At 34.2% G+C, this 23367-nt stretch overlaps 1 protein-coding gene across 50 annotated transcripts in view; it reads right to left on the bottom strand.

Moving 5' to 3' along the window:
* Nucleotides 1-23367, bottom strand: part of LOC145252497 (uncharacterized) — a 957520-nt gene that overhangs the window by 126023 nt on the left and 808130 nt on the right. For all 50 annotated transcript variants that reach the window (XM_080111966.1, XM_080111941.1, XM_080111971.1 and 47 more), the window contains one exon: nt 18937-19094. In XM_080111966.1, coding sequence (XP_079968092.1) covers nt 18937-19094 — 158 coding nt within the window. The remainder of the gene's footprint in view (nt 1-18936; nt 19095-23367) is intronic.

Here is a 23367-nt window from a genome sequence, read left to right as displayed (position 1 = left end):
TGAAAAAGATGGTACTGATACAGTTTTTGAACCAGATAAAATTGACTTTTGCCAACACAGAATTATATAAATAGTTGGAAAATGCGAATATAAGCAAATAAGCGTCAAAATCAAAACAAGGCAGTGTTCCAACAGAAAAAAATAATGAAATAACATTTAAGGCAGAATAAATAAATACTCACTATATGTTTGTTTTTATGAAAAAAATTTTCTTTTTAATGTAAAACATTAAAGAAATAACTTTTATAATTTCTTTTTTTCATGAGAAAATTAGATGAAAAATATTTTTCAGTGCTGACCTAGTTTTTGAACCAAAACTAAATCACTTTTTTTTTTATCTTAACCTTAACATACTTTTATTGCTTTTGGCGGCAGTTATTTATTGGCTTTTTTCTTGGAACATGTACCAATTTACGACTTAATCGATTTACAATTAAATTAGTTGTCAGTTTTTCTCGCCTTCTGATTGGATAAGCACTTCAACATCTTCCAACTGTTTACATAAACAGTCAGAAAAATCGGGAAAAAAGTCTGTTTTGTCTGATTCTAAAGCTGTACAAGTACAAACAAAAAAAAAACAAAAAAAAAACAAAAAAGAAATTGCCAAACCCACTAAATAAAAAAAAAAAAAAAATGTCTTTTAAAATCCTCTATTCCATTAAATTAAAAAATTAAAAGTCCTTTAAGTCTAATTTTAAATTTAAAAACATGTTTCTAAAGTAAAAACAAAAATAATACTCCTGAATTTCTTGAAGTAGTGAAAAGAAAAGCAAAATAAAGAAAAATCTCACACTTTCTGAAATAAAAAAAAAATCCTGAAGTCCCTTAAGTTAAATTAAAATAAAAAAAATCGGTTCATTTGCAAGCAGACTTTCTATTCAATTCACACGTTTTAGCCTAATTTTCACACTTTGATTATTGGCATTTAAAAAAAAAAAAAAAAAAAAAAAAAAGAAGCAATTGTACCATTTGAAGAACAACCAAACTGTGACGATTGCAACAACCAAAAACAAGGATCACTATTCAAAATATATAAACAGCTAACTTTAAATTCCTCATCTCAGAAATAGTGGCAAATTCTTTGGACTCAAGTGAATTAAAAAATTTTAAGATTACTATTTATTGTATGCTTTGATAATTTGTATCGTTTGTATTAATTCAGACTACTATTCTCATCCTGGCTATTATTTATACAATATTTCAACCAATGTAACCTCTAACCTTCGGGTACAATTTTTTCAAACTCTAAAAATTTTATCTTGAGAACAAATGGAATTTTAAATTAGATATTTCATTTAATTCATGAGTGTACATGTGACCCAACGGATAAAAGCATTGAGTATATATCAGTCCTAAGTGAGAGCTGAAGGTTCAATCTCCACTACAGATAATAACTAAGCATAGAGTAAAAGTTACTTAATACTTCTACATAATCATGGCTGACGCAACAAGAACAACCTATCCTGCAGATTAAATAATGGTTACAGTTCGAAATTCTGTATGTTCCCAAGTTTTACAAAGATTTATGAATTTGAAAAAAGATGCAATCAAGATGAGACTAGCAGTTTGAACAATGCATACTATTTGTTTGAATTGTCAAAATATTTTTAAAAAATATGAATATGAAGTCAAGTAAAAAAAAATTTTTTTTTTTTTAAATACTAAGCATATTTTTATTTTTTTTAATTTTTATCCAAGTATTTTAAAATATGAAGTCAGGTAAAAAAAAGAATTATTACTAATGTGTTAGATTGTTTGGAAAACATTGCTCGATTTTTTTTTACCCACTTGTAAAAAGTGGATTTTGTTTGTTGGACTTTAAAATTAGACCCAAACAGCATCCAAACAGCATATTTGATTCTAACTACCCATTTGATCTGGGTTTTTTTTTTTTTTGTTTTTTTTCAACACTAAAATGTCTTCGATTTAAGTTTGTTTGAAAAAAATAAGTTTTTCTTCATATCATTTGGATACATTGGACTAATTTTCTGAAGATGAGAACAGTAGTCCGATGAATCTAAATAATATGAATAACCAATCCTCATCTCAAAAATTCAGAAACCTAAAGTTTTTCTTGTTAAGAAGATTGTTAAGATGGAGAAAATCTTAAATAATGACACAATTTAAGGGAGATAAATCGTTGCCCCTTAAACTATGACTTACCTCCCTTGTGTTTTATCTTTAAATTCATTATTGATCATTTTCTGTATTTACTCTTCACTTCTCTATATTAATAACTTTTTTGTGACCAATTTGTGTGTTAGTGCATTATTTTGCTTTCTTTTTTTCTTTTTGCTTTAAATGTAAATTAATTTTAAAATGCGCAATCAATAAATTCCAGGTAATGCCAGGAGGTACAGCTAGTTCTTAAAAATTAATACACACTTCAATCTAATAGGTCCCACTTTGTCAACTAGGCTCCAACCCCTGTCCCATCATCGCAGTGTTGTATCCCTGTGCTTGTTTTACAAGTATTTTAATGGAATGTGCTCTGATGAACTCATTCCACTTGTGCCCCTTCGATGTATATCCTAAGAAAACACACTTAGCAACAAAATCACACCCCTTCACTGTTGAGGTCACTAAATGCCAGAAAGCTTTCTACTCTAATAGTTTCTTCCTTCGAACAGATAGACTTTGGAATTCCTTTTCTGCTATCTGCTCCTTAACCGTACTGATATGCAGAAGTTTAAATGTAATGTAAACCAACATCTTAATCCTTCTTAGGCATGGTCCCAAATAGTAGCCCCTTACGTTCACGTGGCAATATGCCTTGTTAGGGGTGAACGTGAGTAAAAAAAAAAAAAAAAGGAAAGAAAAAAGAAAAAGAAAATACCAGTCCAAAACTTGCATAAAAACTGAAAGTTTCTCATCCGTAAATTAGAGAAAAATATTATAGCGATTAATTGCAGATAACTAAGCAATTCACATATAATTTTGAAGAGAATCATTAATACAACATTAATTAGCTGGAATAACAGTCCCACAATGCGTTCATAATATAGACACACCATTGGACCCTTTTAGCGGTCACACATCGAAATAGTTTGCAGCAATCAACACATATTCTGCTACAATGAAAACTGTGTGAAAATACTGACCGAAATTTGCAATTAATTAACCAAGTGATCCATATCTTACTTTCTATCTATCACTCTCTCTCTCATTGTATATTGTTTGACCCCCCCCCCAACCTCGCTTTTATTTTATACAGTAACTATCACTTTCGCTTCCGTTACTCTCACTTTCTCTTTCTGTGTTTATTAACATTTAAAGGCAAGAAAAAGAAGGAAAGATAGACAGTGGAATAGTCCAGTAGAAAGGAAAGGGGATATCATCACTGGTAATTATACTATTTAATCAATAGCTGGAGAGAGAGAGAGAGAGAGAGAGAGAGAGAGAGAGAGAGAGAGAGAGAGAGAGATATGGTGAGCAGAAAGAGATTAATTTTTAATTTCATTTTTTAGAACAGTAGATTTTGGTTGGTTGGTTGTTTTTGTTTTACAGCATATCAACACTTTTCGGGTTATTTAATGCCGAATCCAAAGATTTTGAAGAAAAAATTTTTTTAATAGAATATATTTGTTGTTTTCAAGTTGGTTTCTATTCAACCCAAAGTTGGGACCCTAACAGGTACTACCACTCCGGGTCAGAGTACACCTGGGAGCAATGGTAATTAAAGGGTGGCTCCACACTCCCCAAAGCCCGCAAGCTGGGGCCTCACCACTGGATATAGTTTAAGGTCATATCCAGGACCTTAGAACAGTAGAATAGTCCATTAGAAAGAAAAAGGGATATCATCACTGGTTTTCATGATAGGACAATTTTCTTCTTAAAAATATAAAGAAATTACCATTTCCTACATATTATAAAGTATAATATAAATATATACAAACAATAATCTAAAATTAATATTAGAATATATCATAATATATATATATATAAAGCTGAACATCTGTGTGTGTGTCTGGTCACGAATAGGCTCCTATATGGTTGACTATTATAGAAAACTGATCACATATAATGATAGAAGATATATCGAGACACAGGAATGGGTATGTTTGATCTGGCATAATGATGATTCATTAAAATTGTGGGGTCTGCATACGTGCCTGGTCCACAAAGTATGGAAATAAAAAAATTAACAATTAAAGAAAAACGTTTACAAGTGTTTTTGATATAGATGGACATAATAATACTTTGATAAGTATGTTTTAACTTAAATAGGGATGGTATAATTAAATTGTGGGGTCTGCGTTCGCGCCTGACCGCCATAGAATGGAAATAGGCACAAACTTTAATAAAGACTTTTCATATCTATCTGCGTAAGTATACTTTGATAATTATGTTTCAGTTTGAAGAAATATGGTATAATAAAATTATGGGGTGTTCGTTCGCGCTGACGTTCATAGAATGGAAATATGTCACAAAGTTTAACAAGGTTTTTTAATATAGATCCACAGAATATTGTGATAAGTGTTTCAGTGTGAACAGGTATGGTATAATAAATTATGGGGTTTATCTATTTTATTTTTACTTTCATCATATTTTGCTTTGGTTTTGATATCCCCAAATTCGAAGCTATCTCTTTACAACCCTTCCTTTTCATATGGTTTAAATATTAAAATTGGATATTTGAAATTCTTTAAGGAGTTCCGTCTCCATGGGTCACTTAGAGGTGGAAGCACATACATAAAATGTGCAATAAATTTCATGTCAAGTAAGTACATACCACATAAGACCTGTTTTGGTGTAAGAAAAATATCCTGATACTAAATATGACCTTTATTTCTCTAAATTAGACACTGTTTGCATCTATGATATAAAAGCGAAAATGTGTGTGAGTGCACTTTTTTTTGTATGTCCGGTAAAGGGTTTTTTTTCCGGGGGGGGGGGGGCCAGGGGGGGTTATCACGTCTTAGAACTTTTTATATACTCCCTAGATTATAATATCTCCGATTTACGAAAGGAAGTTGTCTCTATCTGTTATTTGAGCAACTTTTATTTTATAAAATTCCTGTTATTCTGCCTTCTCGCGTGTTTGTTTGTGCTTTTCGTATAAAAATGCGAAACTAACGAAAGTGAATGCAGTTTTCCGGCTTCATGCCAGGGACGTCCTGAAAGCAATCAGCTTTGATCAGTGTGTGGAAACCCCCTCATATCAGACAATTGCTATTCATTTGGACACCTGAGAGCTGGGAACGACCTCGTGGTGAAGAAAATGAATACCACGAGAGAAAGCCCCAGGCACTTTCATTTCTTCGCCGAATCCTGACCTAATTATCAGTGACATCGCTAAATTTAAACTCTTTTCACTTTCTTTGTCGTCGTAGCGCAACGGTAAAATCTCAGGTTTTCCGCCTTCGTGTCACGGGTTTGAACCCGCCTGCTTACTAACACTTTTTCTGATCTTTTACACCGCCAAAAACCCTGGGCAATGCCAGGCACCCCTGCTAGTATACTATAAATCATATTTCATTATTATTGGTTATGAATGAAAAGCACACAGAATTGTCAGTTTAAACAATATTTGTCCTCTTAACCCTCTTGCATTGAGTGTCATCATACCTTTTTTTATATTCTAGCAATAGTCTGCCAACATACCAGGGTTCCATTTTCTGAAACACATTGCATATTTTGAATTCGAACGATTATGGTTTGTTGGGGAAAAACAAGCAAAAAAAACATTCTTTCCACCATTCACCAATAAGAAACATTATCAAGATAAACCTGAAGAAGGTCGGAGGTTATATTGTCCGAAACGTTGTGAGAACAACACTCAAGATGAGAATAGTAGTCTAAAGAATTCAAATAATACATATTAACCACCCTCATCTAAAAAAAAATTTTTTTTTAAATATTATACTTTTGCACTTTTATGTTTCAGAATTTTGGAGATGAAGATACATTATTCATATTATTTAGATTTTTCGGACTACTGTTCTCATCAAGATAAGAACAGTAATCCAAAGAATTCAAAGAATAAAAACTTCTGCACTTATTCAATATCTTTGTACGTGGCAGACATGACACAAGGGTCGTTCCAACAGTAATGCAATTTTTTAACTAAAAGAAAAAATTTTTCCAAAGAACTACGAAGACAGGAGTGGTACCATTCAAACGAGTGGCCTTTTGTGCTCCAAAATTTATTTTTCTACAGAGTTACTATTATTCCCCATGCCAATGATGGGGAGGAAGGTGTGCATCGACACAATCACGTTGACACACCAGTTCTCGCCAGATCACCGAAGTTAAGCAACATTGAGCCTGGTCAGTACCAGATGGGTGACCATTTGGGAAGTCGAGGCACTGTATGTACCGCGAGGTAAAATACCAGGTTGGAAAACTGGCGTGGTCTATCCTTCTCTCAAGGGTAGATGGGCATCTCTTAAAGTTGCGATAGGCAACCCATTTAGTGATGGCGTCAAGATAAAAACATATTCTTGATAGCCCTAGCGAAGCATCAAGTATTCAGCTACGGACAAGATCTGAATTACAATACAAACTCGTGTAGTGAGTTCAATCTCGGCTGTGGCTGTATGTTACGTTATGTTATGTGAATGGGCATCTGGAGTTCACTTTATCGTTCATATCTTTGTCGCCATCTAAAACCGACAAAGCCATCTCCTAACAGTGCTGATATCAACTGCATGAGCTGCGTAAACGTTCGACAGGCACCGGCGAATGTTGATTGGTTCAATTTTTTTTCTGCATTGAGGAATTCAGTGATGCATCTCCATTTCTGATGCATATCCATGACAAGGTTTGTTTTCTAAGAGTCTCACACAGTCAATATCTGCAACAGAGAGATGCAACTTTCATGTCATAAATGCATAAGTTCAGTCATCATAACAATAACAATGCAATAAGCACCCCCCCCTCTGATCCATTCGGGAGGAATGAAAAAAAACAGGAGGCATTACTTTTGGACTGCCCCTTGTACAGTGAAGATTTAACACATGCAATCTATTCCCCCATTTACCAAGCTCTTTAACTCCTACATAAAACAAGGTGTCTAAATAGAGTTGCTGTATCATATTACAAATTGTCAATTGTGTTGCTCAACTATCCTACATATCACATCGAGTGTTTGACAAATTTGTCTTGTTTTTTTTTTTTCTCGTTCTTTTTCTGTTGAAAGATTTTTTTATATTTGTGGAACAGCTATGTCTCCCCGTGTTTCTTTTTATAGCAAGAAAATCTACCATTTAATAGAATAACGCTCCAACTATTATTATGAAAATCATCGTCTTCGTTCAGTCTCAAAAAAAACAAAAAAACAATGGATACCCCCTGTAGGGGCAGCTGCATGTGTAATTGTGAGGCAAGGGTTACGCAATCTCCAACCACACCTCTATCTGAATCGGCACTGCTTGAGACCAGCTGCAAGGAGAAGTCCAGGACGACTAGAAACAATGCCGAGATAAGCGGAGAGCACATATACAACACCTAGAATTCCCAAATAGTCACCCATTTTATTACTGACCAGGCTCAATGTTGCTTAACCAGTGATCTAACAGGAACCAGTGTGTCAATGCAATTATGCCGTATATAATTATGAATATAATTAAGAAATAATTACAAATAAATGATGAAAAATTATGCGGCCACTTTTGATGACATATAATTATTTCTTTTTTGGAATTAATTATTTAAAAACTAAACTAATGCGATACTAAACGCTACATAAATGACATTTTAAAGCGTGTGGATTAATTGTTTTTATCATCCGTTTTACATGCAGGCATGTGTTTGACGGCTTTAAGAAATTGACTGCTGAACTAAGCCATCCATGACCAAGGTCTTTATTTATCCTCTTTCTGAAATTAATTTTTAGCACTTCCTCCCATGTTTTCTGGCTTTCACCTGTCAACTGAACCTGCTAACTCAACTGTTCTATACTAACTAACCTCAAAACTCTCATCCATTCTTTCAATGTGGCCATACCATGGAAGTCTCCTGTTCTGCACACATTTCTCTATACTACCCAGAGTTAATGTTTCTCTGAGGCCATCAGAACTAAGCCTAAGACTCACATTACAAATTCATCGCATCATTCTCATATGTTTCTCCATGCAACGCATATCCTCAACCCTCACTGGCCAAGTTTCATTTCCATACATCATCACACTGTGCACACATGCCTAATAGACTCTTCCATTAGCTATTTACAATAGAGAAGCAAATCTTATTTGTTTAGCGATCTTATCAGTTAGTCATGGTGATTCCAGAAGCCGGGTTAGGGTAAGCCAGGATTTTTAAAGCTCAGCTGGGCACGGTATCTGATTTGCATCAATGTCGGAAATGTTATCTCATTTATCCTATTGAAAGCTAGAGCAGTCCTATCTAAAAATCAATAAAACAAAGATTGTTGGATATTTGCGACTGAAACCTGGTGGGCAAGTCAGACATAGACTGAAGTACATCTACATCAAATATTATTGGACTGTTAAATTTTATTAATGATTCCCAACCACTTAATATTTTTTGAGTCTATTATGGATAAAATGGCAGACAGACAAATACTTCAGTTTATTTGCATAGATTTTTCTTTTTTTTACAAGGGAATCACCACTTATCAAGGCCCAGGGGGAAACTCGAGGATAAGGGTTAAAGAGTGTACAGTGGTCAAAAGGACAATATAGTAATCGTTAAAAGTGAAAATTTTGTAAATTGGATTAATTAAGGGGAACGGTTCATCAAGAACTTGTTTATGTTGGACTGTTGTGATGTGTCCACCCTATGGATAATAATGAATTCTTCCACTTATTATAAAGACCGAGAGAATATGCCTCTCAGTTATGCATGAGTCATACACACGTGACTTGTGTACTAACGCTAAGAAACGTATCTCCCAGTATCAAACTGGAAACCGTCCTCAACTTTTGCAAACTCAAGACTGTCCGTAAATTGTCCTTAAGTGTTGTAAATTAACTCCCCACCCTTCTTAAAACGGTTTGCAAACTAACTCTTAATATATTGACCTCTACGGCTGGTCTTTTTCCCCAGTCACTGCCACATCTTGATTAACCATCATATTTGTTGTGGTCTTGTAAGGGTTTGGAAGTAAAACAAGTCGGTAACTACAAGAAAACAAACTATATGTTGAACGGAAAATTACATACAATAAATAAAAAGTGCTGTTATATGTCAGTTTGACTGCTATGTATGCATGACTTGTGTACTAATAATGAAACACGTATTCTCTCAGTCTTCATAATAAGTGAAAGAGTTCATTGTTATTTATAGGGTGGACACACCACAACACTTGATATACTTTGTGTGCCTTGGTAAATCTCCTTCCCTTATTGTTTTTCTACTAACCTCACTTTCTTATATTTTTGCTCTGCTGATCAACTATTTCCTCTTTGTGAACCACGACCTGCTTTCTACTGTCCCAAAACTGGAAACTGTCTTCAACTGTCGCAAGCTTAAGACTACTCGTAACTGTAGCAAAACTCACTGCCACTCCTCAAACTGCCAGCAAACTAAGTCTAAATATATCAGCTCCTATGCCAGGTCTTTGTCCCCACACACCCCCTTGATTAACAATGCGATTTCAGATGACCGGGAGAATATGCCTCTCAGTATTAACACCCAGTTATGCACGAATCATACACGCCTGGCAGTTGGCAATGAAAATGAGATAATGTTGTGGTCCCATTAGGATCCAGAAGAAAAACACAGCTCGGTAATTAGAAGAAAAAAATATTGAACAGAAAAGGAAATATAACAAATAAAAAGTGTGGTTATATGTCAGTCCGACTGCTACATGTGCAGGACTGGATGCTAACGCTGAAGGAGATATTATCCTCATAATAAGAGAAAAGAGTTCATTATTATCCGTAGAGTGGACACACCACAACAATAAATTGTATTTGTGCAATCTTGTTTGAAGATTTCCAGTCACATTTCAAATATCTAAGTTGGTAATTCAAGACATCAACGTTTAAATTTATATGACTAATAATAGGTCAGAGCACTTCCTGCCATGCTTAATTTTTTTTGTCTTTTTTTTGTTATCATGATATCAATTATCTTTTAATGACCATAAGGCGGATACTATAAATTCGTTCTTCTTGCCTTCTTCTTCATCAACAATACATTTCGCCATTGTCTCTGGATGTCACAGGTCAACTTTTTTTTTTCTTTATCAGAGAGGTAAGATTACATCGATTCATTAAGTCATCCAATTAAAAATAAAATATAATTACATATTGGATATTGCTCAAGCTCCAGCCCCATCACCATAATGTCTCATCCCTATGCCTGTTTTACAAATACTTTAACAGAATGTTTTCTGATAAACTCATAGCACTTATACCCACTAAATACATACTCCTGACTAACTCATAGCACTTATACCCACTAAATACATACTCCTGACTAACTCATAGCACTTATACCCACTAAATACATACTCCTGACTAACTCATAGCACTTATACCCACTAAATACATACTCCTGACTAACTCATAGCACTTATACCCACTAAATACATACTCCTGATTAACTCATAGCACTTATACCCACTAAATACATACTCCTGACTAACTCATAGCACTTATACCCACTAAATACATACTCCTGACTAACTCATAGCATTTATACCCACTAAATACATACTCCTGATTAACTCATAGCACTTATACCCACTAAATACATACTCCTGACTAACTCATAGCACTTATACCCACTAAATACATACTCCTGACTAACTCATAGAACTTATACCCACTAAATACATACTCCTGACTAACTCATAGCACTTATACCCACTAAATACATACTCCTGACTAACTCATAGCATTTATACCCACTAAATACATACTCCTGACTAACTCATAGCATTTATACCCACTAAATACATACTCCTGACTAACTCATAGCATTTATACCCACTAAATACATACTCCTGACTAACTCATAGCACTTATACCCACTAAATACATACTCCTGACTAACTCATAGCATTTATACCCACTAAATACATACTCCTGACTAACTCATAGCATTTATACCCACTAAATACATACTCCTGACTAACTCATAGCATTTATACCCACTAAATACATACTCCTGACTAACTCATAGCACTTATACCCACTAAATACATACTCCTGACTAACTCATAGCATTTATACCCACTAAATACATACTCCTGACTAACTCATAGCACTTATACCCACTAAATACATACTCCTGACTAACTCATAGCACTTATACCCACTAAATACATACTCCTGATTAACTCATAGCACTTATACCCACTAAATACATACTCCTGACTAACTCATAGCACTTATACCCACTAAATACATACTCCTGACTAACTCATAGCACTTATACCCACTAAATACATACTCCTGACTAACTCATAGCATTTATACCCACTAAATACATACTCCTGACTAACTCATAGCACTTATACCCACTAAATACATACTCCTAACTAACCTGGCAAGCAGCAGAATCCCACCTCTTCACTTTTGAGGTCCTTAGATACTGGAAAGCCTTTCACTCTAATAGTTTTTTTCCCTTAGACTGTTAGACTTCAGAATTCCCTCCCTGTTTCCTGCTTCTCTAGCTGTACTTACATGCAAAAGTTTGATGTAATGCGAATAGACAACTCACTGCTCAACTCGCCCAAATTAGTCAGATAGTATTCAATGACAGACTTCGGAACATTGCACTGTACTGCACTGATTGACTATGCATTCTCAATTCCCTAAAGAGGGCTCATCTTTTTCTTAAAGGAGCTTCATATTGCTAATTGTGTATATATAACTTTTTTCTAAATCTATACTTTTAAGCTTCTTCTTAATGAATAGAGCACTCTTTGGCAACTGATATTTTTATACAAATAATAAGATACCCCTTCTTTGCGGTTTGTTTCTGATAGTGTAGTGATTAGAACATTTAATATTCGAACAGAAAAATTGAGTTTCAATCTTAGTTTGAAGCACGTTTCTGTCTGGCAACACTGGAAAGCTGTGATACTGCAAAACTGTGGATTATATATATATATATATATATATATATACACACACACACATTCCTATAAAGTTGGGCTTTTTGTGTGTATTGATATTCATATTAAAACCCCTTTTTCTATTTTATTTAAAAAAAAATACAACTTTATTATGTATGGGTCGTGGAATTGCATTCATCTGCAAAAGATGTAGCTAATTTGCATATTCTTTTAAACATTCATTTTAATTAATTCCCTATTATTTTTTTTTTCGATTTTCTTATGGGACGATCATCTTTACTTAACTACTACATGTAATTATATTCATGCAGATATTCTACATGATTTATACTTGCGTAATATTTGCGTATAAAGGTTATAGTAAACACAAACCTCTTTCTATATATATTTATGTATGCATACCTATATTTGCTTAAAAAATTTTGCCTACCAAACTCCTCTCTCAGTTTTTGGTCTACAGACATGAAACTTAATATATAGGGTAATCGAAACCATGCAAAACTTTATATTTGGGTTTTAGCCAGGGAAAATCGGTGCAAAAGTGTGAAAATTAAAGAAATGGAATTTGTCAGGTGATGGTCAAATGACGATATTGTGTCACTTAAAAGCTATTGGTTTATCTTTTAATTTTTAGCTGTGCAACAAACATGTTTTCATAGCTCAGGCATTAACGTCAAAGGAAAAAGTAAATTGTAAGCTAAATGTTTTGGTTTCGATTCTCGGTGGTGGCGCACGAGTCGTTTTTTTTAACTTTTTAAATCATTACTATATATTGGATCCAATAAAATATAATAATAAATACGAAATCTACAATAATCAAAATATCATATTTCAGCATATTTGAAGACCAGACAATGCCGGACAGCCTGCTAGTGAGTATATATATGTTAACAGATTTACCGAGCATTACCTGGGTACCAAGTATGTTGAACACAACTACTAAAACTTAGAAAAGGTATGAATTACTCCATTCTGCTATTTTTTTCTTTTTTGTTTAATTCAATTTTCCCCTCAAACAAGGCACAGTGCCACTTTGAAGTAGGGGGCTACTATCGGGGACATAAGTTGTAGGGATATGAGTAGTAGGGATATGAGTAGCAAGATGTCTGTTCACATTACACTTGAACTTCTGCATGTCAGTACAGTTGGGAAAGCAGAATCCCAGAAGGGAGTTCCAAAGTCTAACAGTTCTGGGGAAGAAACTATTGGAGTAGAAGGCTTTCTTACACCTAGGGATCTCTACTGTGAAGGGGTGGGATTTACCTGTTTGTTGGGTTTGTCAGGGGTATTCACATCGAGGAGGTACAAGTGCTTGTAATTCGGCAGAGCATTCACCATTAAAGTACTTGTAGAACAGGCAGAGGGATGCATCATTTCGTCGATGGGACAGAGACTGAAGCCTAGAGTACAGTTCAGGACCTATCAGGTTGGCGACTCTCTTTTGATCCCTTTCTAGGCGTGAGAGACTAGTAGCAGATGCACCAGTGCAAATGTGACAACAGTACTCCATCCATGAGCGAATGGTGGCCTTGTAGAGGTACAGGATACTTTCAGGCGTAAGTAGCTTTCTAGCATGGTAGAGAGAGCCCACCTTTTTCGCAGAAGCCTTGGCAATGCCCTCAATGTATCTATTCCAGTTCATGTTCCTTGTAAACGTTGGGCTGAGAAGTTTAAAGGAAGTACTTTTGGGTAATGTGTTCTTGGCCATTGCGATTGGTAGTAAAGAAGGTTTCTTGTAATTATTGAAGGAAACAAGCTTAGTCTTAGCAGCATTGAATGTGACCATCCATTTTTGTCCCCATTCCACTACAGATTGTAAGTCATCCTCTAGTGTTTCTGTAATTTCCTTAGATATGTGTTCATTTGTTTTCCCCTCATGCCTGTTATAGAGAATGGTGTCATCAGCAAATATACCCATCTCAGAAGCAATTTTATCAAGGAGATCATTTATGAATATCAAGAATAATAAAGGTCCAAGGATAGACCCTTGAGGTACTCCCGCATTTATATCATATTGTTTAGATGTACGACCGTCGAGGACAACCTGGATTTTTCTCTTACTTAAGGATTTAATTAATTTATGGATTAATTAAATAGTCAAATTACTGTTCTACTAAGAATTCTTTTTCCAGTATTAAACAACTAAAAGGTCGATACGCCATTAAACAAATCAATCCTTTACTATCGATTATTATAACAGAAGAAAAAAAAAAATCATTGAAAACCGTGTTCAAATATCCGCAGGACCTTTTTATTTAAAAAAAAAAATTAACTACTGAGAACAGATGTATGAAGAGACAGGCACACACCCATCTTTGATAATTGGAGGTCGTATATTAGTGTTAGGATAGTACCGTTGTAACTAGGAATAAGATAGTGAGAATGCTTCTGTAGTGTCAGAAGTACGACTGTTTATGTTTATGGTCTGTATAATCTGACTATTTTTTTTTTTTTTAGATTGCATTAGTTTATTAAGTTTATATATATATATATATATATATATATATATATATATATATATATATATATATATATATATATTCTGTGTACTTGGGCAGCATTTTTTATTTAAACAAACATTATTGAAAGCGACAGAAAGCTTGTTTATTTATATTTATTTTTCCATTTTTCTTTTTATCTTTTTATGCATGTATGTATGTATGTATGTATATATAACTATTTTATGTAATATAACTTTATATATATTAAATGAAATACTGAAATGCAATAAGAATACATGTTTAATAGTGTAAATATAAAGTTCAAATAAAAATTAGTATCGATATTTATAAGACCATCCCAGGCAGGTAAAGAAAGCTCAATATGCGAGATAGAGCAATAATACAAATGTAAATTTACGGATAAATTATGTAGAATCACAACAAAATTTATTGTTTGACAAAGAAGTACAGATAATTATTAAAGGTTTTTCCTTAATCCATGGATTTTCAACAAATGGCTTTTCTCATCAGAGGGAATGTTGGTAGCAAAATAGACATGGGTAATTATGAATTTTTCTTACAATTCATGATTAGCCATATCTAAGGAAAAGACTTTAATAATTATGCGTACTCCTTTGTTAAACAATAAATTTTGTTGTAATTATACATTTTTTAAAATCTTTTTTACATTTTCCCCCCAAACAAGGCACATTGCCACTTTGGTGTAGGGGGCTACTATCAGGGGCAACAGCTACTGGGGTACTATGTTGGGATTTGGGCAGCAAAATGTTGTTTCACGTTAGACTTGAACTTCTGCATGTCAGTACAGTTGGGGAAACACGGGACCTGGAATGGAATTCCAGAGTCTAGCGATTCTGGGGAAAAAACTGTCATATTTTTTTAAAGAGTTTCAGTCTAGGTAAGGGATGCTGAACAAGTGATTATGCAGAATACCAGACATGCAACACAAGCAGACCATCAGTTGCCCTGCAATCTACTAGGATAGCTCACCGGGGATGAGTGCAGGGTCCCTTTCCATGCGCGACATGGCACTACAAACAACCCGATATTATACAACTGTTGATGGAGAAGCTGTTCTAAGCGCTACCAAAGAGTTAGGACACCTGTACTACCAGTCGGGAACAGCAGCCAGGAATTGTCTATCCGGTACCCTCAATGATCAACCCAATCTACTTGTACTGGCATTATGGCATTCAAGCACTCCCAAGTGCCCAGTTTAGGGGATGGGATGTGTCGGGAGTGGGGAAAATGGCGTTCATTGCCCTAGTCAGGAAACAAGATCGACCACTGAAGGTCTGTCGACTCCCTGTGATTCGATCTCTATGCCTAGCCAATAGGCAAAGAAGGAGTATGGAAGCCGGGTGATAGACAGTGCCTATCTACTTCTTAATTTAACTCTAAATTTCCATTTATATATATATATATATATATATATATATATATATATATATATATATATATATATTAGAACGTGGAGCATTTTCTTACTAATAGGCATTGCTGATGTATAGAAATTTGAAATAACTGAAAAACAATAACGGTTAGAAAGCTATACATATGTTATTAAAAACATTTTAGGTTTTTAATAATATATGTCTTCAGAGTTTAAAAGTTTAAAATATAAGTTTAAAAGATTTTTTTAAATTATTTATTTATTTTTTAACGGTTATTATTTTTTCAATAACGTCAAATTTCTATAGATTAACAATGTTTATTACAAGAAAATTCTACGGATTTCTGTTTCTTTCTCAACTAGGACATTTCATCCAGATATCATCTTGATTATCATATGGATCAATTACAACCTAAAAAACATGCCTTAACTCTCATGAAGATGCATATCATTAAAAAATCAAAGTTTAAAGTAAAAAAAAAAAATTGTATTGAATCAACGTTTATTTTTTTTCAATAATTTAAATTTCTGAATATATGTATATTGATGATAGCTAAAACTTTTGTTTTTAGTGTGTGTGTGTGTGTGTGTGTGTGTGTGTGTGTGTGTGTGAAAAATTAAATGATGAAAAATAAAAATTGACCTGAGTTACTGAATCATAAAATGTTTTTTATGGAATATGGAAATAACTTCCATTAAAATACTAAAAAAAAAAAGTGACAAAAAACAATGTTTTATGACGACGTATATCATCGGAAAACTGAAGTCCAAAGTTAAAATATTTTTACATTATGGCTTCGAAGAGTTATCATTTTTCAATAATTTAAACTTCTGAATATGTATATTTTTGTATATAAATGATCGCTAAAAGTGGTTTCATCTTGAACGCGCGCACACACACACACACATATATATATATATATATATATGAAAAAAATTAAATGATAAAAAGTGAAAAGATCTAAGAGAATATATATATATATATATATATGTGTGTGTGTGTGTGTGTGTGTATATTTAGGCAGCATTTTTTCTCTTAAGCATACTTTATTAAATAAAATAGACATGTTTTTTGTCTGTTAATTCTAGTTTGGATCCTTTCCAAATAACGGTCTTCACTTTAATGATATATTTCCCCAAAACCTCTGAACTTGATGGAGAGGAGACTAAAACTTGTTGCTATGGTTTCAAATGATCTGAAATAACAGTAAGGAGAGACTTGATTCCAAATATTTCTCATATGTTATATTACCCCTTGTTTGGAAATGGGGTACGATTATGAATATCTCCAGTATCAAATAATCCTTATACACTATAAAATTTACTTTATGTATGAAAACCATAGAGGAGAGATATAACATGTAAGGAATATTCGGAATTAAGTCTCCCCTTGCTGTTATTTCAGATCATTTGAAACCTTAGCAGCCATTTTTATTCTCCCCTCCATCAAGGCCAGAGATTTTGGGGAAATGTCAGATATTTTGTAATTCATATGCAAGACTAGAAAAACAAATGACTATGATTACAACATTTTATGGCTGTAAAAAAGTGACATATATGATGGATAATCCCCTTAATGTGTTACTTTAAGGGCAAATGTCACATAGCCCACTACACTATTCAGGTCATTACCTTTCCAACGAGCCTTCATTTGTTAAATTCGGATCAATAGTCGTTGAGATTTGGAACTAATAAAATTACCAAAAAGGTGGTATGTGTGTGTGTGTGTGCGTGCGTGTGTGTGTGCGTGTGTATATATATATATATATATATATATATTCGTAGCCAAACTGAATATTAAAATGCTCATATTTTTGGTTCTATGGGACGAGACTACATGAAAATTTGCAGACTTTTTGAAGATTATATAATACTATTCTATGGTTATAATTTATGATAATTGGTAAAAAATAACCTATATTTTTAAACCACTGAAATATACTCAAATTTGCCTATATTCGTGTGTGTGTGTGTGTGTGTGTGTGTGTGTGTGTGTGTGTGTGTGTGTGTGTATATATATATATATATATATATATATATATTGTCCTGGCAGGCTAGCTTCAGTTTTGCTGCTTTGGGATGAATTTTGCTAAGGGTTTTTTGCTTGGTTGTCTCACCTGTGGCCTTGCCAGGCCACTCATATATATATATATATATATATATATATATATATATATATATATATATATATATATATAATGGAATGTTATATTCATAAAGGATAGAAATGTATGAAATCTTGAGTGGAAGAGATCAATGTGTAGTAATGATAAAAAGGCTTTATTGGATTTTAATATATTTGTAATGAGATCAGGCAGAGTTTAGGTTGTTTGGGTTTTTTTTCTTTTAACTTTTTATATATATTTTTATGCACCGATTGCAGGTGATTAAATTACTTACTGAATAAATAAGTTTATCAACGAATGATAAATATATAAAAATTAAATTAGTTTTTAACATAGTTTTAAAGGTTAAAAAAATTTCAAGACTATATATATATATATATATATATATATATATATATATATATATATATATATATACACACACACACACACACACACTGTGAGGTATAAGATATGCTGTGATAAATTGGATCAATGTAACTACACTGCATGCATTTCATGGCCTTAATCGATTTTAAAGATAAATAGATATTTTGAAAGTTCATTGATTTATTGGTAGTTTATGAAACATGAATTATTTGATTTTCAGAGATTGTCTATTTACAAATTTTTTTTATTGACAATATTTCTGGGGTTTTTTTTTTTTTACAAGGTTTTCATTTTTTACAAAATTTTTAACATGTTGTTGCCTTTGGCCTTGACTCAAGCTATATAATAGTGAAATTTGTATTTCAGTTTTTGATTGAAGACGAAATGAAAATGTACTCCCTATGCAGGGATTGAACTCACAACCATCAGGTTTCTACACTTTTGTGTTCAATATCCCCCCTCTATTGGTTCGTCTCATATCTAGTATATTAAATGCGCAAACAATCAACAAATCAAAATCAGAGTTTTAGTCTTAAATTATATATATATATATATATAATGGATGTGTACATGCAAAGAAGAAAATCAACTAACGTTTTGGTTTTTCAGGAGCTGGTTTTTGCAAACCTCGAATCGGGATGTCACCACCACTCTGCACTTTCTTATACATGATAAGGGGGTCCGCGTTCTCATCTTCATCCTTTGTGCCATTTTGCACTGTGTGGCCAGATTTCCCCCGTCCGCCAGTAGTGCTGAAAAAAACAAAAAAAAACAAATACAATGAGGGAATGAGGAAATAATAATATTTACATGTAATTATTACAGGTAAATATTTTTCAGAGGTGAAACAATCAATGAATTTAATGCGGTTCGTACAAGAGTGCTCAATACTGAAGTAGGCCAAGATATACATTTCATTTGTTTTGCATAAGCATTTATATACTCCTATGTAACTGGCTGACTGAAACATGCTCATGAATAAGTAGTGACACATATATATATATATATATATATATATATATAGCGTGTCAGGAGTCGATGAAAAAATTCCAATAAAATGCTCGATCGTGGATGTGAGAGCTGAAGATACAATATTTATCACGACACTATATATACATATTTCAAGGTCGTACCACTGGTTTCATTGCGCTGAATCAACGATATGGTACGACCGTGAAATATGTATATATAATAAAATGTGTTTTTACGATGAATGAAGGGAAATAACAACTCTATAGTTAAAGATTTAGAGATTTATAAAGAATCGGAATCGGTAATTGTATTGGAATCGTCCCATCACAGAACACACCTGAAAGTTTCTTTTTGTTTTACTGTAGTTTCACTACTTATCAAGATCAAAAGGCCACTTGAGGATAAGAGCTAAATGAGTGTAATGTGGACGGTGAAACACTGCAATGATTGGATAGAATTTGATTATTTTAGAATTTGTTTACATTGGACTTGAAAACGACTATGTTGGAGTCAGCTGGGAAGCAACCCCACAGTATTGTGTTCCACAGTTTGGTAGTTCTAGGAAAGAAACTTTGCTCATGAAAGTTTCATTTAGTTTTAGGTTGTGAGAAAGAGAGGGAAGGGGAAACTATTGATAGTGGTTTTAGCTTGACGAGTTTTTGTTGTGAATGTTTTACGGGAGGGAGAGGGCATAGATTGAAACTCAATCCGGCATCTGGCATGAAAATAACAATAGAATATGAAGATTCACAACATGGTAAAGAGATACTAGAGAAGAGAAAAGGGCATCACCTACTAGATTTCAAAGTCGGTTTTTTTTATGTCAAAACAGGAAAGAGTGCTTTGAGTAGCACCTCTTCAGATGTGGCAACAGTAAAGAACTAAATAATAAGATTTAACCTAATGATTTCCTATGGGGATGAAACACAAACATATTTAAGTGACAGTCTTCTAGAGGTTGAAGGTTCAATCCTCAGTGCGGGATGACACCAGGAATACAATTGCGAATTACGCAAGACTTCTAATCAAGTCACAACTAATGAAATGAGAACATGCTATCCTTAGGACGTACTTTCGTTTCTAGAAGGTGACCCCCCCCCCCACACTCCATAAAGCTCACAAATTGGAGCCATAAACTCAAAACTAGGACTTTGACTATTGCAGCAAATGCATTCCAATCTCAATAAAAAATAAATAAATTTTACAAAAAAAAAAAAAAGAAATGTTCTAATCACGAAATATTGAATAAAAGATCAATGAAATTACACAAAAAAACGTTTTTGTCTGCTTAAGGCAAACATCGCAGCAGTTTTTAGGTTAACACCTGCAACGTGGCAAATACAGGCTGTGTGCGTGCATGTGTACACACACTTGCACCTTATGTGATTCGAGTTGAATAAACTTTGTATTATAACCTAGTTGGATCTTCTCAACGCTGCCTGGGAGTTTTGCATTATTTTTTTTTTTCTTTAGTTTTGCAATTTTTATTTTTATTTTTATTTTTTACTCACGTTCGCACCTAACAAGGCATATCGTCACTTGGACGTTAGGGGTTACTATTTGAAACCATGCCTAGGAAAGATTAACAAGATGTTAGTTTACATTACATTTAAACTTCTGCATATCAGTACAGTCAGGGAAGTAAGCAGCAGGAAGAGAATTCCAAAGTTTAGTTGTTCGAGGGAAGAAACTATTAGAGTAGAAAGCTTTCCGGCATTTTGGGACCTCAACAGTGAAGGGGTGAGATTGTGTTGCTAAGCGAGTTTTTCGGCGATATGCACACCGAGGGGACACTAATGCAACAAGTTCATCAGAGCAAATTCCATTAAACTACTTGTAAAGCAGACACAGGGATGCAACATTGCGGCGATGGGACAGGGGTTGGAGCTTAGTTGACAAAGTGGGACATATTAGATTGAATACTCTTTTTTTTACCCCATCCAAGAAGGAGAGACTCGTGGTAGATGCACCAGCCCAGATGTGGCAACAATACTCCATGCAGGGGCGAATGATGGCTTTATAGAGGTACAGGATATACTCAGGTGTGAGGTTTCTAGCACGATAGAGGGAACCCACTTTCTTTGCACCAGCCTTTCTTTCAGTTCATATTGTTCATGAATGTTAAGCGAAGTTTGAAAGAAGAATTCCATGTAGAGAGTTATTTGTCATGGATGTTTATAAGATGTTGTTTTCATTTGTTTTTATGTTTAACCAAATTTTATTATTTTTTAATTGCTAAAATTGTCAAATAATTTAAAGGGAGACTACTCTGTAGTCGTTATCTCCCTTTCACTTTTATGAACAAAAAAATCTTGCCGAGTCATGACCAATTGTATTTTTTTTTTTTACATAGACATCACCACTTATCAAGGCCAAGAGGCCACTCGAGGATAAGGGTTAAAGAGTGTACAGTGGAAATTGGACAATATAGTAACCGTTAGTAATGGACATTTGGTAAATTTGTTAACTTATATGGAACGGCTCATCAAAAACTTGTTTACGTTAGACTTGAAGACAACCATATTGTAGTCAGCTGGAAAGCAGAAAAATGGAAGACAATTCCATAGGCGTGCAGTTCTAAGAAAGAATTTTTGCTCATGGAATCTACGTTTAGGTTTAGGCATAGATAAAGAGTGGGGGAAATTAGTGATAGTGTTTTCAGCTAGACGATTGTTTCTTGTGAACGTTTGGCGAGGGGGGACCATAGAATGGAGCTCAGCCAAGCACTTGCCATGAAAATAACGATAAAACAGAGACAAACTCGCAACATCTCTTCTGTGAGAAAGAGGTTGCAGGGAAGAGAAAAGGACATCCCCCCACAAAGCTACAAAGTCTATTTTGAGCTCTATCAAGGCAGGATAAGTCCTTTCTAGCAGTTCCTGCCCAGATGTGGCAACAGTACTCCATCCTTGGACGTACCTGGCTCTTATACAGATAGAGAATTGCATCAGCAGTGAGATATCTACTGGATCGATAGAAGGATCCCATCATTTTTCCAGCGGCCTTGGCAACAGATTTAATGTACGTGTTCCATTTAAGATCAGGAGAAAAGGTCAAGCCCAGAAGCTTGTCAAAACATGAGACCTCCCCAAGACAAGAGCCATTCATTTCAATTGATGCCATATGGGGATCAGAGCGTTGATGATGTATGAATTAAAAGTTACATTTCTTTAATGTTGGAGAAAAATTGGTGAGCCAAGCAAAAAAATTAAAAAAATATTTTTTTTTTTTTTTACAAAGGAGTCACTACTTATCAAGGCCTGGAGGCCAATCAAGGATAAAGGTTAATGAGTGTACGGTAGTTAATGGGAAAATATTGTAGTAATCGTTAGTAGTGGAAATTTTGTAAATTGGGTTACTTAAGGGGGCGGTTCATCAAGAACTTGTTTACGTTGGGCTTGAAGACAACCATATTGTAGTCAGTTGGAAAGTAAGAAAACGGAACAGAGTTCCACAGGCGTGCAATTCAAAGAAAGAAGCTTTGTTCATGGAATCTACGTTTAGGTTTAGGCACAGATAAAGAGTGTGGGAAATTATTGATGGTGGTTTCAGCTAGACGAGTATTTTTTGTGAAAGTCAGGTTCTTATATAGGTAGAGAATTGCATCAGCAGTGACGTATCTACTGGAGCGGTAGAAGGATCCCACCATTTTTCCAGCAGCCTTGGCAACAAATGTGATATATGTCTTCCATTTCAGATCAAGAGTAAAGATCAGATCCAGAAGCTTTTTAAAATACGGAGCCTCCCCAAGATGAGAGTCATTCATTTCAATTGATGCCAGACGGGATCAGAGCATTGATAATAGAGGTTTTAGATGCATTAAAAGTAACCAGTCACCTCTTTCCCTCTTGTACCATGTGATCAAGATCAGAGGGAAAAGAATCAGAGAGAAGTTGGTTGTTTACGGCCTTTGAAGTGTTGCTTTAGATGGTAGTGTCATCAGTATAAATCTCTACGAATGATCTAAGGATGTGATTTGGAAGATAATTGATGTAGATCAGGAAGAGAGTTGGGCTCAGGATGGACCCCTGAGGGACTCCAGCATTAATACTG

The sequence above is a fragment of the Euprymna scolopes genome, chromosome 29 (genome assembly GCF_053919585.1).
Source record: "Euprymna scolopes isolate OS-2025 chromosome 29, ASM5391958v1, whole genome shotgun sequence".
Classification (NCBI taxonomy): domain Eukaryota; kingdom Metazoa; phylum Mollusca; class Cephalopoda; order Sepiida; family Sepiolidae; genus Euprymna; species Euprymna scolopes.
The sequence above is the reverse complement of the archived record's forward strand: the minus strand, read 5'-3'. Positions and strand labels throughout refer to the sequence as shown.